Source organism: Nicotiana sylvestris, chromosome 6 (genome assembly GCF_000393655.2).
Source record: "Nicotiana sylvestris chromosome 6, ASM39365v2, whole genome shotgun sequence".
Taxonomy (NCBI): domain Eukaryota; kingdom Viridiplantae; phylum Streptophyta; class Magnoliopsida; order Solanales; family Solanaceae; genus Nicotiana; species Nicotiana sylvestris.
Window position 1 is genome coordinate 199,292,429 of NC_091062.1, and position 23,319 is coordinate 199,315,747.

Sequence of the window (23,319 nt, forward strand, 5' to 3'; positions counted from 1 at the left end):
GACTCCGCCTGCATGCCATGCTTTACATTATGAGAGGGATGATTGGTCCAGGGCAGGCGACACATTTATGGCATGGCTTAACGAGAAGTTGGGTACCTGGGACAGGCGAGGGGACTTGACCCCACCTCCGCAGCACTTTCCTATTCCACGTTATATGGCATGGTACCGCACTATTTCCCGGCTTTTTATCGGGAACCCAGTTCATCAGGCACAAGGTCGGTATGTCCCATACACTGGGAGACACGAGGCCCTAGTATGTTTTCTGTTATTATTCGTTATATAGCTATAATTTAGTGCCAAATATGTAGTTTATATTATTTACTTTGTGCAGGCGATTGGATTGCATACCGTCTATCATATGGGGCAGCAGATGCAGAGTTATGTCCACGATCTTGTGGCCATGTAGGAGTATAGTCGTCGATTCATGAATATGGCTGCGCAGACACTGCAGCGAGCCTGATCGGATCAGCGTTTGGCACACGAGGCTGATTATATGGACCCAACAACGTACCAACGAGGCCGTGGTATCCCACAAGCTGGTGGTGCCGGACGACGTGGTCGTGGGCGGAGAGGAGGTGGTCCCCAGCAAGGGGGCGTTGAGGCTCCTGCTGATGATGTTGCTGCTGATATGGCAGGTGGCATGCATGAGACGGACATACCGTCTTACAGACTTGGAATTTATCGCACTCCAGTGCCATCGCAGGCGACCCCATCGGGTCAGTTATTGATCACAGGCTCGGATATTTAAGGAGTGGATTGGGGTAGATACTTCTCAGGCCCGTCTACCACTGTTGAGGATCGACCGACCCGAGATTTTTATAGTGAGCGCCGACTGAGTTATGGCTCCACATCACATGCACAGGTATGAGTTTATTAGTATTGAATTTGAATTTGTGTTAACTGTAACTTATTTATTTTCTTTAACTTTATTAATTTCTTTTTTAAGGATTCATGCGATGCAGCGACAAATGACTACATTCAGGATCTAGAGACGATGATGGTAAGACAATATAAATTGTTATGTAGTTTTCTATACTAAGTTTCATATTATTATGTAGCCTTCTACTGGAGCTGACAGCACCACCGATACATGCCATCCTGCGCCGCATCCAGCTATAAGGAGATGACTTGATGATGATGATCCTGATAGCGTACCCAGGCAGGAGGGGATGCGCCTCAGGCCAGCGACTGCATTGAGACATACCTGATGCGGGACACATTGACATGGTGTAAATAATAATTTTGTATACATTAACAATATTATTTAATCAAATATGCGCATTACTTTTTTTAGTTCTCCATTCGTTTGATAGTTTCATAAAATAAAATTTAGTACAACACAAGCACTTAAACTTAACTTCTACTTCAATTAAAATAAAATTTAGTACAACACACAAGGAAAACATTACTACAGTACAAACACAATCACAAACACAAATGTAGCAGGCCAACATAATAAAAATACATGAAATATGAAAAATACACTAAACACATACATGCCAATGTTTAGCCCCGGTTGCTATTTATTCTCCGCTCCAACCACTTAAATCATTCTTCCAGTTGTTCTTTTTCTTCTTCTACCTCTTTCAGTTTCGCCTTCACCTCCGCAAGTTCCAGTTTTTTTTTTCGATCCTTTTGTGCTTCACAATTCCATTGTGTTTTCCATTTTTCCTCTCCCACCTCCTTCAGGTTCGCCCTCAAGTCTGCAATAATTCTATTGCTTTCTTTTTCATGTTTCTGTTGTCTTAAACACATATTATGAAGAAACTGGAGTTGTTCTCTGTAACATTCCTGATAACATGGTTTATCAACCCATTCTTGAAAATCACAAATAGGTTCGCCGGGAACTTTGTAAAACTGGTTCATACAGTGCCAGTAGCGGCGTCCAACTTCACCACCTTCCCAACAATTTTGCATCAAGCATGCTTTTCCACAGTTGCACTTTGATGGACGAAGAAGTTGAGCCATTTGTGTAATATTTGCTTTTAGTAAAAAAAAAACCTTACCTTTAATAAAATATTTGCTTTTAGTAAATTTTGATCACACAACATAACTACAATGAGCCCGCTATTTATAGACGAGACAACACCCACATAACGTACTATCTAATGGCGTTATACTTTGCGTGTTAAATATCATGATGTTGACAAGACAACTTTATGTCAGTTGGTTGGTTTTTTCAGTTCGACAAGATAACACACACATAACGGACTATCTAATAACGCTATACTTTGCGTGTTAAATATCATGATGTTGACAAGACAACTTTATGTCAGTTGGTCAGCTTTTTCAGTTCGACAAGACAACACACACATAACGGACTATCTAATGGCGCTATACTTTGCGTGTTAAATATCATGATATTGTCAAGACAACTTTATGCCAGCTGGTCAGCTTTTTCAGTTCGACAAGACAACACTCACATAATAAATATACATATAATTTTATTAAATTATTATTTAAATAGGTAAAATGGGAAAGTACAAATAATAGTTAACAAGCATAATTTTATTTCATAAATCTTGAAACATAGATATAACAACTAATTATTACAACATCAACTCATGGGTAGTTAGGTATACTAGAAAAACACCTACCACGAGCTTGATTAGTTTTGCCACCCAAACCAGCTGAAGGACATTTACGACGGTCGTGTCCTGTTTGCGAGCATATACCATATTTGCGCGCATAAACGGTGTCACTAACATCCATTTGGTTCCGTATACGTGTTCTCTTCTGCACCTGTCTTTTACGCAAATAGGACTTGTTACACACCATTTTAAATGGTTCTGGAGGCCAATAATGCTCAGCACCCACTGGCTGCAATTGACCACTATATGTGTTTAGGTACTTGGAAACACTATATTGTTGATCAACATAGTTGGTCTCGGCATAACCAACACGTTGAAAACACTTGATGGCATGTGAGCAAGGCATGTGGTAGATGGACCATTTCCCACAGGAGCATAACCTTACAGATTCATTTACAGTATGTACATTATTACCCTGATTATTATGGATAGCGGTGCGAACTTCAAAAACACCTCTTTCGTTATCATACAGCAAAAATAAATGCCAATGTGCTCGCCGTCTGTATTTCTCAAATCTCTTCATAGGCACTGGCATAAATTCAACACCTCTCTCCATCAATTCCATTGCAGCTGCAGACCGTTGAACAAACCTCTCCGCCATCTGCTTGAACGACATCCGCACCATGGCTGTGACAGGCAATCCTCTTGCCAACTTCAATAACCCATTGAAGGACTCTGACACGTTTGTAGTAAGAATTCCCCATCGTCTGCCACCATCCGCATGCAACGTCCACTTTTCAGGGTCATGTCGCATTAACCAACGATAGGCTGGCCGTCATCTTGCCTGATAGAATCCATATGCCTCCGAAATTTATGTTGTTGGTGGTCTGTTGCTGCCATCCACATCAAATCATGTAGATCCTTGTTGGGATGTGCCTTCTGGAAATTTTCCTTAAAGTGCCTCACACAGTAACGGTGGTATACATAAGGTTCTTGTCATGTAGGCAAGTTCTCCACAGAACTTAATATACCACTGTGTCGATCAGATATTAGACAAATACCTGAACGCTGTTTGACAACGTGCTCTTTCATGTGGTTCAAAAATAGCGTCCACGTCTCTGTGCTTTTATTGGCACAAACAGAAAAAGCTAGAGGAAATATCTGTCCATTAGCATCTACTGCCATAGCTATCAATAGCTTGATATCGTACTTTCCATAGACATGAGTTCCGTCTATGGATATTACTGGCCGGCAATGCGAAAAACCATCAATTGCTGGCTTAAACACCCAGAACACGTAATTGAATATGTATTCTGGTGTTCCCGAACTCTGCTCAAGCTTCCATTCAACAACTATCCCGGGGTTAAAGTGCTGCAGTATGGCCATGTACTTTGGTAGAGATGCAAATGACTTATCCCAATTACCATAGACAATACAAACGCTCGTTTACGCCCGAGAAATGCCTTTCTTTTCGTAATGGTATGGCCATATTCCTGGTGGACCGATATAATGCACTCTTTGATTGTATACCTTATGGACGCTTCGATATGCGGAATAAGTACAAGAGAAATCAAGTCAATATCCAAGTTGAAGTGATTCCCGTTGAATGTGTCATTTCGCATGTGTGGGTGAGAATGTATTTACCCACTTTCCACATACCTGTCTTCTTCTTGGTCGCACGCAACATCCAATTACATGGCCAAAACCACCTGCGGCAAACAACCTTGTATACCATCGGACTTGACTCCCATACCTGCATCTCACGACACTCTTTTACGTTGTGCATTTTACAAGCCCTGCTTAAGCGCGTTTTATCAGGAAAAAGCATCCCCTTTGCAAGCACAGTTGGTCTAGACTCATCCCACATTGTTGTCCGAATTTCATCAAAATCCCTTGTTAGAGCTTCCACATCCGGCACGGTTGGCAAGTTATCAATGTAAGGAATCTCCCTTGAATAAAACGGCACTTCGAACTCATACACTCTTCGTCTAGAGGGGTCTCTCTTCAAATCAGGTCCTTCCTTCTCATCCTGCTCATCACCATCCTCACAAAAAAAGGGTGTCTCTTCTCCGGATTCATCGACATTGTTATCGTAATCACTGTTCTGTTCCTCACTCTGTGCATCTGCCAGATCCCGATGTAATACGTCATTTTCGGTCAATTGAGTGAGTACGGGTGGTTCAACTTGCTCGTTTTCACTGCACAACCAACAAAAATATAAGCTACTAAATTAATAAATGATTTCCATATGGCTATATCACTTCACTTACAAGTCGTAATGTGATGAAATTTCATGATGGGCGTTTTCAATTAAGTGATGACTACCAGATGGGCCACTTGTAAAATTCATATCCGGCCGGTACCCCCTATTAAATATATGAGCGTTAATACAAATTCAATACGCCAAAAATATACATAATTAACACAAATAAAAATTGAAGTTTACCACTCGTCTTGTGAATTATGGAAAGCAGGGTATAAATTATTTTCTCGTTGCTCATTCGCCGACGGTGATAAGTTTAAATCAAGGAAAACTCTTTCATCTGAAACCTGTCCAGCAAAAACTGCTCCAGAATAACCACCCGATGACTGGGGGTTATCTCTGCTACGCACAACCTCGTTTTTTGGAACGTCTTCGACCTTCACGTACATCTCCAACATTGTGATTACAAGAAATTCGCGACATTCGTCCGGAGTCCTCAGAAAATCACTCAAAGTTTTATCATCATCGATGTTAAACTCCAAGTAAAAAGCAACCCCTTGCGGAGTGACGGAATACAGATATCTTCCGGTTACTTTAAGTATCACTGAACGTTTCCTCACACACAGTTTTTTGCATAACAACGATATCAGTTTATCGCACTCTATTGTAAGTGGCAATTTAACATGACACTGAGCAGGTAAACTGTAGCCCACAGAGTTATTCTCCATCACAACCTCACCCCCCAATCTAATGAAACTCTTATTCTACGCTCTTCAGACATAATGAAAAAATGCTAGAGAATTTAAGAACAATAACTGTTTCAACAAGAGGTAACAAAATTTTTGAATGAATTTCTATACAATCCTAACCTCTTTATATAGGAAATGGCTAGCCGGGAATTTTTTTTATATATAAGTATAGCTCCCAAAAAGTTGGCGCTATACGATTTTGAATTATTGAAGTCACGAATTATTGGTAAGGCCAGGAAATCTATGTATAGCGCCACTATACCTGGCGCTATACATTAATGTTGTATATATAGCGCCAGGTATTGTGGTACTATACCTGGGCATGTCAGATTTTACAGTATAGCGCTACAATACCTGGCGCTATACCTTAACGGTTCCGTTACTATTAGTATATAGCGCCAGGTATTATGGCGCTATATATAAAAAGGTCATTTTTTACCACCTATTTGTGTAGTTTGAGTCCAAAAGAACCACATTTTGGTTCCGGATTCCTGAATTAAAGTGGGATCACAAATTGTACGTGATATTTGGTTTGAGCTTTTGTTTAACAAAAGGATGTGGTGCAGTGGGTGAGACTGTTGGGCAGAAAGTAGAAAATAAGCAGAAACAAAGAAGAAAGGAATTTAAAACTGTCAACTTTATTTTTAATATTGCTTGACCTAAGGAGATAACAACGTATGCACACATATATATAGGCTGAGACAAATAAAACAGACCTAATATCTAGGACCTGTAACTCACTACTGCACTTTATTAGCAAAGCTAACTTGACTTGAGTAAATAAAGAAAACTACTTAACAGAAACCAAAAGACTAGTTCAACCAAACTATCCATTCCCAATTTACTACACAGTAAAGTTTTGAATCACTCTTCAACACTCCCCCTTGATTCAAAACTGCACACACTAAGCAATCTTCTGAGATAGCAGAATTTCTCCTTTGATAAAACCTTCGTCAATACATCAGCTAACTGCTCCTATGTGCTGCAATATTCCAGTGATATCTCCTCCTTTGCTACCAAATCACGGATGAAATGATAACGAATATCAATATGCTTTGTCCTACTGTGGAATGTTGGGTTCTTTGTCCTAACACTCTTCTTAGCTAAACGGCTTGACAAGCTGCTGAAGTTGCTGCAATATACTCAGCTTCTGAGGTTGATAATGCTCTTGTAGCTTGCTTCTTTGAACTCCAAGTCACCACACCTGAGCCTAGCGTGAAAATATTTGCCGAAACACTTCGTCTATCATCCAATGAACTTGCCCAATCACTATCTGTACCCGTACAATCTAAAATTAGAAGTATTTGAGTACCAGATACCAAAGTCCAAAGTTCCAGCAATGTACCGCAAGACTCTCTTTGCTGCTCCATAATGAATCTTTGAAGGTTGCTGCATAAACCTGGAAATAACACCTACAGAAAATGCGATATCGGGTCTAGTATGCGTCAAATAAATTAGACCTCCAACCAAGCTTCTGAACAATCTTGCATCTGTGAACTCTTCTCCATCTTCATGATGTAATTTTTCATTAATATTCATGGGTGTGGCTGCAGGCTTGCAATTAAGCATGCCAAATTTATTGAGTAGATCCCTTCCATATTTCTTTTGTGAAATAAAAATTCCATCTTCAACTTGATGGATTTCAAGACCAAGGAAATAGTGCAACAAACCCATATCCAACATCTCGAAGTCATTCATCATTTGAGACTTAAACTCATCAACAAGAAATATAGAGGAACTAGTATAAATGATATCATCAACGTACAAACAAACAACGATGAAATCATTTTTACCTTCCTTTTTCACATACAAGGTGGGATCGTTCTCACTTTTCATGTACCCCTTTTATTGAAAGTAGCTATCAATTCTGCTATACCATGCTCGAGGGGCTTGCTTCAAGCCATACAATGCCTTTTTCAGCTTGTACACCTTTGTTTCATTGCTTTCCTTTATGAAACCTTCAGGTTGTGCTACAAAGACTTCTTCTTGTAATTCTCCATTGAGGAATGCTGATTTGACATCAAATTGATAAACTGGCCATTGCAATTGTGCAGCCAATGCTAGAACCACCCTCACTATTTCAAATCGAGCTACCAGAGAAAAAGTCTATTCAAAGTCAACACCATATTATTGGGCATAACTTTTTGCTACAAGGCAAGCTTTGTGCTTCTGTAAACTTCCATCTGCAGCAAACTTTGTCTTGAATATCAATTTCAAGCCAATAGAATTTTTGCCTTCTGGTAGATCTACCATCTCCCATGTTCCATTATTTTCAATGGATTTCATCTCTTCTACCATTGCTTTCCGCCATTCTTCTTTTTCAGCAGCTTCTTCATAAAATAGCGGATCTGAAATAGCAAGAGCAAATTAACAAGAAGTATATATGTTATTAGGATATTTTGAATTCGGTTTCTTGACTCTTGTCGATCTCCTTAGTGGAATTGGCCCAGCTGCAGTTTCTTCAAGTGTTACAGATGTTTCTGGTGCCATTGTTGAGCTACTGGAGGAACTTGTTGGAGCAGATTCTTGTCTTTTATCAGGAGAGTCTTCAATGGACATAGGAATCTCATATTGACCTTGTTCTCTATCCTAATTCCAGCAAGTATTTTCATCAAATATAACATCCCTTCTAACTGAGATCTTGCCATTAAGAGGGTTATACAATCTATATGCTTTAGACTGAGTACAATAGCCAATAAAAATGCATTTTTCAGACTTTTCATCAAGCTTTTGACGAGCTTGTGAATTTACCAAAGCATAAGCGACACATCCAAAAACCCGTAAATGACTTACATTTGGTTTCCTTTCATGCCAAGCTTCATACGGAGTTCTGTTCATAACATCCCTTGTTGGTGGCAGATTCAGCAAGTAAACAGATGCTGCCACAGCTTCTGCCCAGAACTCATTTGTGAGTCCTTTTGCTTATAGCACACTTCTTGCATCTCTACAATGGTACGGTTCTTTCGCTCAGAGACACCATTCTGCTCTGGAGTATAAGGAGTTGTTAACTCCCTATGGATGTCATTTTCTTCACAAAATAAATTGATTTCATTGGACACGAACTCTTCTCCTCTATCTGTGCGAAGAACTTTGATACTGCAACGACTTTGATTCTCCACCAAAGCCTTAAATTTTTGAAACTTCTCAAATGTTTCTGACTTGTTTTCCAGAAAGTACACCCAACTCATGCGACTATAATCATCAGTAAATAACAAGAAATAACGACTTCCACCCAAAGACGTAGTTTGCATAGGGCCACATAAGTCAGCATGTATTAATTCTAAGCATTTAGAAGCTCTCCATGCTTTTCCGGTGGGAAAAGATTTCCTGGTTTGTTTTCCATAAATACATCCTTCACATAAATCAAGAGAACCAATTTTTGGTAGTCCAAGAACCATACTTTTATCACTTAGCAATTTCAGACCTTTGATATTGAGATGCCCATACCTCAAATGCCATAGCTTTGAGTCGTTCTCCACACTTGCAGCGAGAGCAAAATTTTCCATGTTTGAAATATCCAACGGAAACATCTTGTTCAGAGTCATGTTGATATGAACCTTTTTGCCTGACATTTTATTTATAATAACACAAGAACCGTCATCAAATAAAAGAGAATATCCACTAGTCATTAGTTGTCCAACGCTCAACAAATTGTATCCTAAATCAGGTACAAATTGAACATTATCCAACTTTTTTACTTTGCCATGGCTAGCGTCAACTTCTATTGTGCCTTTTCCCTCAACTTGCATCTCCCCTTTGTTGCCAAGCTGCACCTTTATCTTTTGTGTCTCATCAAGCTCATTGAACAAGGATTTGGTACCAGTCATGTGATTCGAACAACCATTGTCCACAAACCATAAGCCGCTTGGCCTATGGTCGGTATCAATACAAGCCATAAAAAGATAATTGTCTTCCTCATTTTCTGTTGTTGCAAAATTTATTTTCTGGTCTTTATACCAACAATTAGCCTTTATATGCCCGTATCGCTTGCAATGATGACATTGAAGGCCATTTTTTGTGTTACCTTGTTCATTGGACTGCCTGTATCCATCATTCCTTCCTCTGCCTCTTTCATAACCGCGACCACGACCTCGACCACCACGAAATCCTCCTCTTCCTCGACCTCTTCTTGTTGGACAATCATTTTCTCCATATTTGGTGGTTGTGTCTTTTACTTGGAATGCCTTATCTTCATTCTTCTCTATCGATCGATTGATTCTCACCTCATGAGCTTGAAGAGATCCCATCAATTCATCAACAGAAAGAACTGATAAATCTTTTGCTTCCTCTATGGCAACAACAACATGATCAAATTTTGATGTCAAGCTTCTCAAAATTTTAGCAACGATCGTTTCGTTTAAAATCTGCTCACCACAGGAACGCATTTGACTGACTATTGCCATTGTTCGAGACAAAAAATCAGCAACTGATTCACCATTCTTCATCATCAAGGTTTCAAAGTTACGCCTTAGTGATTGTAACTTCACTGTCATGACATTTGAATCACCTTGAAATTCTTTTTGTAAGATTGACCATACCTCTTTCGATGTGGTTGCTGCTGCAATCCATGAGAAAATAGTCTCATGAACTGCTTATTGAAGAAGGAACAATGCCTTGACATCTTTCTTCTTGATTTCTTTTAGATTCTCCTCCTCCTCTTCATTGGGTTCAAATATTTCTATGAACCCATACTCCACCAAGTCCTATAGCTCATGCGATTTGAGCAATGTCTTCACCTTGATGCTCCACCACTCATATTTCTCACCATTAAAAATAGGTATGAGTGGTTGAGAAAAAGAAAATCCAACTAGTGCTGCCATTGTTTTATAGTTTTTTTTTTTAAAAGCCAAAGTAACCCTCTGTCTCTCTTTCTCTCGTGTTTCCCTGAAAGACCCAAAAAAGAAAAAAATAACACTCAATACCCAATGAACCCAAGTTGTTCGCTCAAATGCCCACAAGACCATAATGGCTCTGATACCAAATCTGTTGGGCAGAGAGTAGAAAATAAGTAGAAATAGAGAAGAAAGGAACTTAAAGTTGTCAACTTTGTTTTTAATATTGCTTGACATAAAGAGATAACAACATATGGCCACATATATATAGGCTGAGACAAACAAAACAGACCTAATATCTAGGACCTGTAACCCACTACTGCACTTTATTAGCAAAGCTAACTTGACTTGAGTAAATAAAGGAAACTACTTAACAGAAACCAAAAGACTAGTTCAACCAAACTATCCATTCCCAATTTACTACGCAGTAAAGTTTTGAATCACTCTTCAACAAAGACTGCTCTTCCCTTAACCAGAGGTCTCGAGTTGGAGTCCTGAGTATGAAAAAATCCTTGGTAGGGAGCGCTTCCCCCGAATGAGATCCTACGCGGAGCGAATTCGGATATAGTCGGGCTCCAATGCGGGCACCGGACACCGAGTGGGAAACAAAAAAAATGAAGTTGCAGAAAACCAAAAAATTATAATTCTCATTTTTCCTATTTTCACTATTTCTTTATTTAAAAAAACCAGTAAGACTTATATTAAGACTAATATATTTTGAAAATTAACGTTAAGAAAAAATACAAATATATTATAAAAATAATAAATAAAATACTATTAAGTTATTTTATCTATAAATAAAATACATAGTTAAAAATATATTATATAGTATATAATATAGAATGTATTACATAAATATGAAGGTTTATATAATATCAAGGGTATAATAGACTTTTCAAGTAAAAATGTGACTTTTGTGATAACTAGAGCAAAGTGAAATGATTATTTTGTAACAAAAGAAAAAAAGTGACTTTTGTGTAATGAACACAAAGTTGAATGATTTTAACGTAACAAAAAAAAGTAACTTTTGGGTAACAAACACAAAAATTCAATGACTATGGATAAAATTAACTCTGTTTTATATTTAAGAAACGGCTAAGTTGAGTTGATATTTTAACAAGACTCAAATTCTATTGCAAAAAGCACCTCAAATTGCAGATCGAAATCCTCAAGTAATCATTAGTTTATAGAGCAAATATAATACTTAATGCATGATTAGTTTGCTAAATTTACTGCTGAATAAATAATTTTAAATTTAGCCCTCTCAAATTGAAATCTAATAGTAGAATATATTCTTCATTTTTCTAGTACATTTGGCCTTGCTCAGCCAGTAAAATAGACCAATAGTGTGAGAAAATTTTACGTGTATATGAGTTAAATTCATAAAGTAATTAAATTAATATTACAAGCATTGATTACTAGTGACATGCTAATAATGGTCACTAACTTACTATTACGGGTCAAACTAAATTGATAGTGTCAAAATCATTGTTGCATCAAACTTAGATCCTTTCTACATATACGGACAAAAATATACCTCTTATCCATTTTAATTGGTTTGTTTTGGTTATTTTCACGCATATTAAGAAATCCATCTTTTAATATTAATTAACAATAACATTAATCATATTAATTTTTACTTCTCTTTAATTTGTTCATTGAAAATATAACATATACGTTGAGTCTCTTTAGTACTCTAAAGACAACTTTGGAAATTAAAGAAGTACAATCCTTTTTGATGTCTGAAAAAATTAAATATTGTCGATAAAAAAAAAAGGTAAAAAAATTAATTAAAGTGAACCGGATAGAGTATAGTTAGGAAGGAGTTGAATTTCTGAATGGTTCTCCACTTGTGGCAATTGTCCACTAAAGTCATCTATTTTTTTTCTCTCTTTAAAGTCATTTTACTTTACCTTGTTAAGGCAACTGCATACATAATTCTGGAAGAATAAGATTCAATCAAACAGCACATTGATATTCATCCCTAAAGGCAGGTAGATGATGATATTACAGAGGACAACACAATATTTAGTATTAAACCAAGAAATTCAGATTTTAGTGCATAAATTAACAGAGGATATAATGCACTTGGACAATTATGATCACTTCTTGGCAATGAACAAACCCCATCTCTGCTCACCAGATGAAGTACTCCTAATTAGCTTGGCCTTCCATCCTCCAACTATATCATTGTAGTCTTTCTGTAAAGTTAAAATCAGAAATAAAATGAGACGAAATCATACATCAACAATCATTAGACATTACAATATATGTACATAATATATGATAATGCACTCACTTCAGAAAACTCTTGTATAAATGACTCTCTTTCCTTCTCCACAGTATCTAACTCCTTCTGTAGAACTTTAATGAACTGCAATCCAAGTAACATACACTTCAGGTTTGCATCAATGTCTTCAAAATGAAACATGGGGGTGGGGTGGGGTGGGGGGGGGGGAGGAGAAGTTTTTAAGTTCTATATATGCACTGCGGAGTAAACAATATTTACACAATCAAGTCACAGAAGACACACCTGTTCAGTTCGATCCTCGGCAACAACTTCATTGAAACCAGCATCTCTGAGCATCTATATTGTGAAATTATAAAGAAGCTCTATCATTCTAAAACCACTAGCAAAGAAAGAGGATGGGAGTTTGGACACATTAATTGTATGAGTCAAATGTATACCTGGCCATATGCTTCAACATCATGTAAATCATAACCTCTTTGCTTGATATACCCTGCAAATTCTTCTGATGCTGGTCCTGCTTTTTTGCAATAGTCACTAATGAGGACTTTGCCTCCAGGCTTCAGCCACTTATAGAAAGATCTGAACAATGCAGGTTTGTCCTGCAAACACACCATTGTTCAACCGTTAGGCCGACGAAGAATTTAATATAATGATTGAGATGGCTATCAAACTATTCACACCGGAGCTAAGAGGTCGAAGATAACTAGTCGGTGACAATATTGAAGCTTCAAAGAGAGACTGAAAATCACATCCGAATAGCAAGACTGCTAAATACCTGGATGTGAAGGATAGTGTCCCGGCTGTATATCACATCAAATGTTCCCTCGGGATACGTTGTCTTTGTGCAATCAGCGACCTCAAATTCAACCGCACATTTGCGACCAATAGCACGCTCGAAAGCCAAAGAGATCATGTTAACTGAGAGGTCAATGCCGACAACATAAACATCATACTTCTCAGCCATGTAAAAGTCACCTCCACCGATACCACAGCCAACATCAAGGACTTTTTGGCCAGGCTGAAGTTCCAACATGGCAACAAATTCTCTGGTAGTGTCTGCTCAAGAAGAAATACAGAATCAGAGAACAGTAGATAATGTTAAGAAGGTAGTTAGAGATTAGTTGAGTAGTTAGCCAACTGTCCAACAGTGTAAGGACAGTTGTAAGTTAAGTTAGTTAGGAGTAGCATATAACCGCGTATACTCCTCATTTGTGAGGTATCAGAAATCAATGGAACAGTACAATTTCCATTTCTCTCTTTAGCTTCTTCTGAGAATTCCTCTGCTACTATAGAGGTTCTCTCCATTTAACATGGTATCAGAGCCCGTGAAGACGTTTGATTGATACGGACGGCTCGAAATTGATTTGAGTTTCTAAAACTCGTCAGACATCTGTGTAATTGCTTCGATTCATCCCTTCCTAGGTTGAATCGTCTTTGAGTAATTAGGTATTTTTCTTCTTCTTTTTCTTCGTGTTCAATTTGCTTGCTGCTACTCTAAGCTCTCGTTTTCTTCATTCTTCAATGGCGATCGGAGGTATTGGTGCTAGCTTAGACACAGGAATTGAGGACACTACCACTGATGCAACTCCAGTGGCAGATCCAAGTCGTGTGGGTGGTATAGTGATCGATCAAAATCATCCTCTATTTCTTCAATCTTCTGATTCTCCAAGTAGTTCTCTCATCTCAATCAAATTAACTGGACATGAGAACTATGCTATGTGGAGCAGCTCTATGCGAATCAGTCTATTAGGCAAGAGCAAATTAGGTTTTGTTGATGGTAGATATACTAAGGACAAATTTCCTCCTACTTTACATGAATTGTGGGAAAAATGTAATGCCATAGTTTTGTCGTAGATCATGAACTCAGTTAGTAATGAGTTGTTGAGTGACATGGTATATGCAACTAGTGCAGAGAAAGTGTGGGCTGATCTTAGAGAGAGCTTTGGCAAGGTTAATGGATCTAGAATTCTGTTTTTGCACAGACAAATTGCTACCTTGTCTTAAGGCATCTCCTCTGTGTTAGTATATTTTGCTAAGCTGAAAGAACTTTGGGCAGAGTTTGATGCATTGATGCCTTGCCCGGGATGTGGCTGTGAGGAATCGAAGAGGTATGCAGAACACTTTGGTAACCACAGGTTGCTGCAGTTTCTGATGGGTCTAAATGAGACTACTCCCAATCTAGCAACCAGATTATAATGATGAGTCCTACTTCAACTAAACAAAGCCTATTCTATGATAATAGTAGAAGAAAGTAGAAGATCTGTAGTTAATTTTGCTCAAACCTCTGCAGTAAATGAGGGAATAGCTACGTTTAGTAGAAAAGGAAGCTATCAAGGTTCAAGTAACTACAAGCCTAAAAGGAACAATTTGTTCTGTGACTACTGCAAATACAAAGGTCACACAAGGGACACTTGCTACAAGCTTCATGGCTATCCTGGAGAATTCAAGCAAAAAAGAAAGGCTGGACCTAATAATGTTGCTCAATACACAGGGCCTCCAACCAATAATGGTCCTAATAGTGGAAGCTTTGAGGCTGCAACTAACTTTGCAGGACTTCAGCAGAATAATCTTGATTCAACTAGTCAGGGTGGCCAAGGAGTGATTGTAGGAATGCCTCAGTTTACAATTGATCAGTACAATTAGATCTTGCATCTTTTGGGCAAGTCCAGCATCACATCCTCAAGTCAAGGTGATCCACCAAGTAATGCCATGTCAGCAGGTATGACTTCACTTTCTGTAGCTAGTGAAGCTGAGGTTAGGTGAATAGTTGATACAGGTGCTTCTAATCACATGGTAAAAAGTCTCAAAGTTTTAGAAGAATCTAGAAATGCTGATGAATCTAGTATAGGAAAGGTTCATCTACCTACAGGAAAGATAGAAAGTGTAAAACATACATGGTCTACAAGTGTGCTACAAGGACAGAAAATTACAAATGTGTTGCACATACCAGACTTTAAATATAATCTTATGTCTGTTTCAAAACTAACAAAGGAACTTAGATGTTTGGCTTTGTTCTATCCTGACTTCTGTCTTTTCCCGGACCTCTTCAATGGGAGAGTGAGGGGATTGGTAAAGAAGATGAAGGCCTTTACATTTACATATCAGGTAACAAAGACCAAACAAATGGAGGAGGAAATAACAAGTCAGATTCGGGAAGATCTTTTGTACATACAATAAAGGATGATAGTTCAAGTGTATCTCTGTGGCATAGGAGATTAGGCCATGTGCCAATTGATGTTCTGAGAAAGTTAAAATGTTTTCAACATTTCAAGCGTAATAGTGAGACCAAGCAATGTACTGTCTGTCCTATTGCTAAGCAAACAAGGCTTCCATTTCCTCTTGCACTTCTGTGGCTACTGCATGTTTTCACTTACTTCATGCTGATGTTTGGGGGCCCTATAAGGTACCTACTCATGTTGGTAAGAAGTATTTTCTCAGACTATTAGATGATCATTCTAGGTTTACATGGGTTTTCTTGTTGCCTTCTAAAGCTGAAGTAATTGTTGCCATCAGATAGTTTTTCATTATGATCAAGAATGTTCATTCTTGTACAGTAAAATTCCTAAGAAAAAATAATGGGTGTGAGTTCTTTAACTCTCAAATGACAGAATTACTGTAGTCTTTGGGAATTGTTCATCAGAGTTCATATGTCTATACTCCACAGCAAAATGGAGTAGCTGAGAGGAGACACAGACACATACTCAATGTGGCTAGGGCACTGAGATTTCAAGCAAGTGTTCCACTGAGATTCTGGGGGAAATGTGTATTAACTACAGTCTACATTATGAACAGGCTACCAACACAGGTGTTGCAGGGTAAAACTCCATTTGAACTATTGTTTGGTCATTCACCTTCCTTAGACCATATGAGAACTTTTGATTGTCTAGGATATATAACAAACGAAAAAAGAGGTGATAAATTCTCACCTAGAGCCTCACTTGCAGTTTTCCTTGGCTACTCTATGAACCAAAAGGGGTACAGAATGTACAACATTCACACCAAGGAGTTCTTAGTAAGTAGAGATGTTATGTTTAAAGAAAATGTTTTTCCCTTTCAACATTTAGCTCCTCTACTCTCCTTGTTTCCTACCATTGAAATTCCTCAAGTCTTAATGCCTAATGATATTTCTATATCCTCTTTTTCACCCTCTTCAATCTCTTCATCTCTCCCTATATCTTCTCCTCTTTCTACTTCAACTGCTTATCATAGCTTAGATCAGCCAACTCAAGTAGCTGCTGAACCTGAACCAGTATCACCAACTGGTCTTCCTCATGATTAGCCTACTCCTCAATTGCCTACCTCAAATGATCAATTGATAGAAGCCTCACCTCCTAGAAGATCTGGGAGAACCAGTAAAGCTCCTATCTGGCTAAAAGATTATGTTACTCACTCTCAAGGCAAAGCCAATTGTTCTTATCCTCTTTCAGCATGTGTGAGTTATGAGAATATCTCTTACTCCTATGCCAAAGCTCTATCCTCCTATTCTGCAATTGTAGAACCACAGTTATACTCTGAGGTTGTCAAGGATCCTAAATGGGTTGAAGCTATGAAGGCTGAAATCTCAGCCTTAGAGGAAAATCACACATGGTCTATAGTAGAGTTACCTGCTGGAAAGGTTCCTATTGGCTGTAAATGGGTGTTCAAAGTGAAGTATACATCCTCAGGTGAAGTTGAGAGATACAAAGCTAGGTTGGTGGCTAAAGGTTACAGTCAAAAAGAAGGGCTTGACTACACTGAAACTTTCTCCCCTGTAGCAAAAATGGTGACTGTAAGACTAGTCATTGCAGTTGGTGCAGCCAAACATTGGCCTCTTTTCCAAATGGATGTTCACAATGCCTTCTTGCATGGTGAACTCCTAGAAGAGGTCTACATGGATGTGCCACAAGGGTTTGCAAGCCAGGGAAGGTCTTTTCACAAGGTTTGCAAACTTCATAGATCACTGTATGGCCTGAAACAATCACCCAGGCAGTGGAATAGGAAGCTGACTGATGCCTTAGTGCAGTTGGGCTTCATTCAAAGTCATTTTGACTATTCTCTTTTTACAAAGAAAGTTCAAGCTAAATTGGTTGTTGTGTTAGTCTATGTGGATGATCTGATAATAAGTGGAAACAGTCTAGGTCTGATAACTCAGACTAGAAATGATCTGAAGCTCAGGTTCAAAATGAAGGATCTAGGAGAACTTAAGTTCTTTTTGGGAATAGAGATTGCAAGATCAAAACTTCAAAAGATGGAATTATTATGAGCCAAAGGAAATATGCTTTAGAGCTGACATTTGAGATGGGACTTGCAGGTGGTAAACCTGCAGGAACACCTCTTGAGACCAATTTGAAGCTTACATCTGTGGAGTATGATACTGCTGTAGGAGCCTCTGAGTGTGAAGACAAACTGATTGAAGATATAGGTGCATATCAAAGACTAGTAGGGAGGCTATTATATCTTACAATGACCAGGATTGATATTGCATTTGCAGTACATACATTAAGTCAGTATATGCACAAGCCTAAGCAGTCTCACTGGGAAGCTGCTCTGAGAGTTGTGAAATACGTCAAGACTTCTCCAGGTCTTGGTTTACTAATGTCTTGGTTTACTAATGTCTTCAGAAGGCTCAGATAAACTGAAAGCATATTGTGATTCAGACTGGGATGGATGCTTACAGACTAGGAAATCAGTAACAGGGTACCTAGTTAAGTTTGGGAATGCCTTGATCTCGTGGAAGTCTAAGAAACAAGACACAGATGCAAGGAGCTCTACTGAAGCTGAATTCAGAAGTATGGTATACACAGTTGCTGAAATAACCTGGCTCACAGGACTCTTCAAAGAGCTAGAGGTTGATGTGAGTCTACCAGTTGATCTCTTTTGTGACAGCAAGCCTGCAATCCAAATTGCAGCTAATCCCATCTTTCACGAGAGGACTAAACACATAGACATTGACTGTCAATTTGTACGAGAGAAAATCATACAAGGTGCAGTGAAAACTCATCACATTCCCACAAAAGAGCAGCAAGTTGACCTCCTTACCAAGAGCTTAGGAAGATTGCAACATGATCACTTAATGCCCAAGCTGGGACTGAAGGATATCTTCAAACCATCAGCTTGAGTGAGGGTGTTAAGAAGGTAGTTAGTGATTAGTTGAGTAGTTAATCAGCTGTCCAACAATGTAAGGACAGCTGTAAGTTAAGTTAGTTAGGAGTAGTATATAACCATGTATACTCCTCATTTGTGAGGTATCAGAAATCAATGGAACAGTACAATTTCCATTTCTCTCTTTAGCTTCTTCTGAGAATTCCTCTGCAACTATGGAGGTTCTCTCCATTTAACAGATAAATCTAGGATTAAATAACCGTTTTTGGAAAGAAAGAAGTAGAACAGCAAACTTGCAAGTTGATATGTTAAGAGAAAAATACCTATTCCTCCTGTGCTCACAAAGCTATGTCCAAAGACACGTTCATATCGCAATATGCCATTAGACTTGTACTGAACAGTGTCCAAGAAATACTGGAATCCCCTGTCATTCGCAGAATGAACCTTTTGCCATATCCAGCAAATCTGCAAGTTGTGAGCAGCAAGAACACAATGATTGTATTGTCAGGTCTATTCCATATAAAGCAAGGGGTAATGAGGAAAGAAAAAAAATAGTACCTCATTTTGATTCTTTTTGGTCCTTGCATAAGCTCCAATGCACTTAAAGCCAATGAGTGAAAGTTCATATGATTTTTCAGCACCGTCATTTAAATTGCATTCGTTGAAAACCTGCATTAAGTTATAATCAGAAGAAGATAACAAAACAACCAATTCAAGTTGTTTAATTTAAGCAAAGAAGAAGCTTATGACTATTATGGACTGACTTTCACCTGCATGCAATCTTTTATGCTGTTATAAAGCAAGGACTTGAATAACAAGATGACTAGACAAACTGGTAATTGAGCGTTCATCATTAACTCTCAACGCACTTATGACTTGAATACAGATATAAACTTATTGTGATTTTCTTTATCTAGGATATTCCCAAAGAAATTGTTTTCTTTCTAGTGCAAATTTGCCAGGAAAGGAAAAAAGAGAGAAAATGCACATAGAATTATGATAATACTTCAGTGACTCGTGTTAGTTGTCAAGTGTGAATGGAAAAAGCACTTTTTGGATGACCTTTGTATAAAACCTAGGCTCTCGATAGTGTGTTGGGTTGTTCTTTCCCTTGCTGTCTCCTGATTGACTGAAGCAGGTTTCTCTAAAAAATATATAGCCACCAACTTTCAACCATTTGACCATTCTCTCTGCAAGGTCTTGAACCTGCAAAAAGGGGAAGTCTTAAATGTTAAATAATAATCAGTAAAATTGGAATTGAAAGAAAAATGCATGAAGAGCAAGAGAGACCCTTCAAAATTCAGTTTACTATAATCATCATCCATGGTAGATGTTCCTATCTACATTTGGAGCAGTAGTCTACTGAATCTAAAATATTGCCTTGCTTGGAAAATTTTGACACAAATTATCTAGTTCCTTACAGGGATGAGTGAAACCATAGACCAACAATTTTAAGCCTTAAACTACTTTACAGCTCCAAAACTATGGGTGGATAGATGAGAAGTTATATAACCTGTAGGCTGTGGCACATTATTCTTATTAGCCATCCTACTGTAAGCATGTTCTGGCGTATGGGCTACATCTTTGTTATGATATATGCTGGTCGAGTTGTTAGACGCTGACACTGCGAAAAAAGTTACATACTTCGAAGATGATGTTAAAATGAAATTGATCAAGCATGCCATTTTAAATCTCATGTGTCTTTGACATAGTTTAGTATGTGCCTATCAATACTTCTTTTTTCGCGCAATCATAAAGTTTACGGAATCTTCCTACGAAGAAGGGGTGTTAACAAAAGTTCGCCTAGAAGGAACTAATATTTCAATATTTTCACCATCATACTCACTATGTCATAAGCATTGTGTCATGGCTAATGCCTCCCAAATTTGAGCTTACAAACAATTTACTGGCATCAATTTGTATAGCATGCAACCTTAGTGAACTTTTCATGCAGGAAGCACGGAAGAATTAAAAGAAAAAAGAATACCTCTTTGTCAGAAAGATACATCAGTAGCCAGTTAGAAAATATCAAATCCACAGATTCAGGTGAAAATGTCAAATCTGGTGAAGTCACATCAGCACACATAAACTTGACATTCTTGTGGTGCCCATTGATGCTTTCGTTCTGCAAAGAAGCGAATTAATAGATGAGCAAGTATAGAAAATCCATTCACTAGATTTATCACCATTTATCTAGCTTGAAGCAACGACAAGTGAATCTCGGGACCAACTCATTCACAGGTTCATCCAAAAACAGAAAATTCAAATGTCTCAAGGGTAAAATGCCTCGAACCTTCTTAATCACGCCTTCAACAAAGTCCAATGCTGTAAGTTGCCCAGCCTTCTCGGCTAAGTCACCGGTGAAACGGCCAATACCAGCACCTAGTTCTAACACAGATTTCCCTTCATACGAGGGGAGCAGTGAGAGGACCTACACGACCATCAACAAATCTCAAATATTTAAGTGGATGTCAACACATTTTCTTGCAGCAACTGATGTGAATTCACAAAATGAACCATCACAAAAATGTGATATACAACCTTTTAGACATATAATAACATTAGATAGAAAGACAACTCAATGAAGCCATAGGTTCTCAACCACCAAAAGAAGAAGGACGGGTTATATAAGCAAAGCACATCAGTCAAAACTAAATACATGAACCACCACGCATAACCATAAAACTTTGTCAATGTAAGTTGGGTTTGAATCAAAATCCCTCTTCTAATTATTGAAGTCCCAATGCAAATAAGCTGCATATATTATGCACGATCAGCACTATAACTTCTGAATGAGCCTCAGTAAACTTAATTAAGAACTAAGCTGAATGCATCAGCAAAATGCTTGACAACTATGAGTCAAACAAATTAGAAACACACTAAACCTTCATCAAACCCAACTTCTTTTGTCACTAGGAATCCGAAAAATAATTCTGAAAGTGCACAAGTATTCCATGGTACTAGAAAAGCTAGTACAATCAAGAGAGGAACACCCTTTATCTTAATGAAAAAGGAGACCCCAAGTAACAGACATGAGAAAGTAACAGATAACCAATGTTTGATCCAGGATTCGGGCAATATTGAAAGGACAAACACTTGCTACTAAGAGGTCACAAGCAAAGCACCTACACTTACCGTAAAGGGGAGGCATCAATTTGGTGAATCCTTGACGCTCATGATAAATATAGCAAACATTTTCTTTTTCAATTTGACCAAAATAATAAGGTTTCGTACTCAACTATGAAACAGAGAAACAATCTGGTGTTGATTCTGAACTCCTCAAGTAAAATAGCTAAATAGAAAATTTCACATTTAACAATTCTTGATCAACTGCCATTTCATTGAACAAGTATGGTCTTTAAATGCTAATCAGTGTTGATGTAAAGGATAAATTCTCTTATTGAATATTCCATGAAAATAACTCAGAACAAAGAGCAAACTTATAAATTCAGACAAGGAAACTAGGAAAGAGTACGACGAGTCCAAAAAGAACTGATTTTTACGCAATCCAGACTATATTAATGGCCGCGGAAGCAATTGAGAAAAAAATAATAAAAACCAAGCAGAAAAATGTACCTCAGGTCTATCCTCTTTGTCAAGATCAGATGCTTCTGAGTCAAGCATCATTGCCTCCAAAGTGAGTTCTGCAGCTTGTTCCATCCAATAACTCTTTTGAATCTCACGCTCTTGTTCTAATACACACCACATTTAATTCATAATCAAAACATTAGCAGAAGTCCAATTAAACAAAAATCCACAAACCACGAAGTTAAATTGTCTGCACACTCTCATCCAAATACATAGTAATTAGAGACATCAAACATTTATTTATCTTAATCTGCAACATGTCCTCTATGTATGATATGATTATTTCGGACCGACAAATGTAGAAATATTTTAGTTAAATGGGTGACATAAAGACTGAACTCAAGACTTCTACACGTTCTGATATCATGTTAAACCGTATGTATTATCTTATCTCGTTTAAAAGTGTAAGTTATTAAAAGAATGAACATTTCTACTACCTGGAGCAGCAGCAATGTCAATGGCAGCCATGGTTGTGATAACTGTTTGATTAGAAACCTGTGATCTTTCAATTGCAGCTAAAAGCCTTCAATAGCAAGGCGAGATCTAGAAAAGGACCTCGATTTACAATTACAACTTCTACCTCTCTGCTGCATCAGCTAAGCGCAAAATGTTATGAATTTGGTTTTGCGGTGGCTTGCTTCTTTATAGGCGGGCGACGACAAAAGCACTGAAAAGAGAACTCTAGTGATCTTTGTCTATGATAGTTAAATATATTTAGATTATTAAATTAAGTTATTTTATTGCATTTATAGTTATTACATATTACTCCCTCCGTTCCGAAAAATTTATTGTATTTACACTTACAAGTTACAATGTCCGCTACACTTGGTAAAATTAGACTTTCCTGTTATATGTTGTTATAATGTAAAATAGAGGCGGATCCAGAATTTAAATTTATGAGTTTTGTAATGATTTTGAGTAATTATTGAGAGCATAGCAAGCTGACGTGTAATAGTTAGTTAGTTAACTAATGCGTTGGTTATTTATGTTAAATGTAAGCTTACTCAATTAAAGTAGTAGTTAGCTGATATGTGTATATATATGAGGTACACCTCATTACTGTAGCACAAAAGAAATGAGAATC

The 23,319-nt window shown here is 37.9% G+C and overlaps 2 protein-coding genes across 2 annotated transcripts; both read right to left on the minus strand.

Moving 5' to 3' along the window:
* Positions 1-6,586: 6,586 nt before the first annotated feature.
* Positions 6,587-7,319, minus strand: LOC138871918 (uncharacterized mitochondrial protein AtMg00810-like). The gene is made up of 2 exons (XM_070149841.1): positions 6,803-7,319; positions 6,587-6,756 (listed from the first exon to the last, which is right to left on the minus strand). Exons 1-2 carry the CDS (start codon positions 7,317-7,319, stop codon positions 6,587-6,589), a joined length of 687 nt encoding a protein of 228 aa, XP_070005942.1.
* A 4,950-nt stretch (positions 7,320-12,269) lies between these two features.
* LOC104231001 (phosphoethanolamine N-methyltransferase 1-like) lies at positions 12,270-22,918 on the minus strand. The gene is made up of 12 exons (XM_009783922.2): positions 22,673-22,918; positions 22,224-22,339; positions 20,941-21,078; positions 20,635-20,772; positions 19,710-19,853; positions 19,206-19,316; positions 18,971-19,112; positions 13,342-13,622; positions 13,004-13,165; positions 12,849-12,902; positions 12,615-12,689; positions 12,270-12,516 (listed from the first exon to the last, which is right to left on the minus strand). The coding sequence occupies exons 1-12, from the start codon at positions 22,701-22,703 to the stop codon at positions 12,418-12,420; spliced, it is 1,491 nt and encodes a 496-aa protein (XP_009782224.1). The 5' UTR covers positions 22,704-22,918; the 3' UTR covers positions 12,270-12,417.
* Positions 22,919-23,319: the final 401 nt, after the last annotated feature.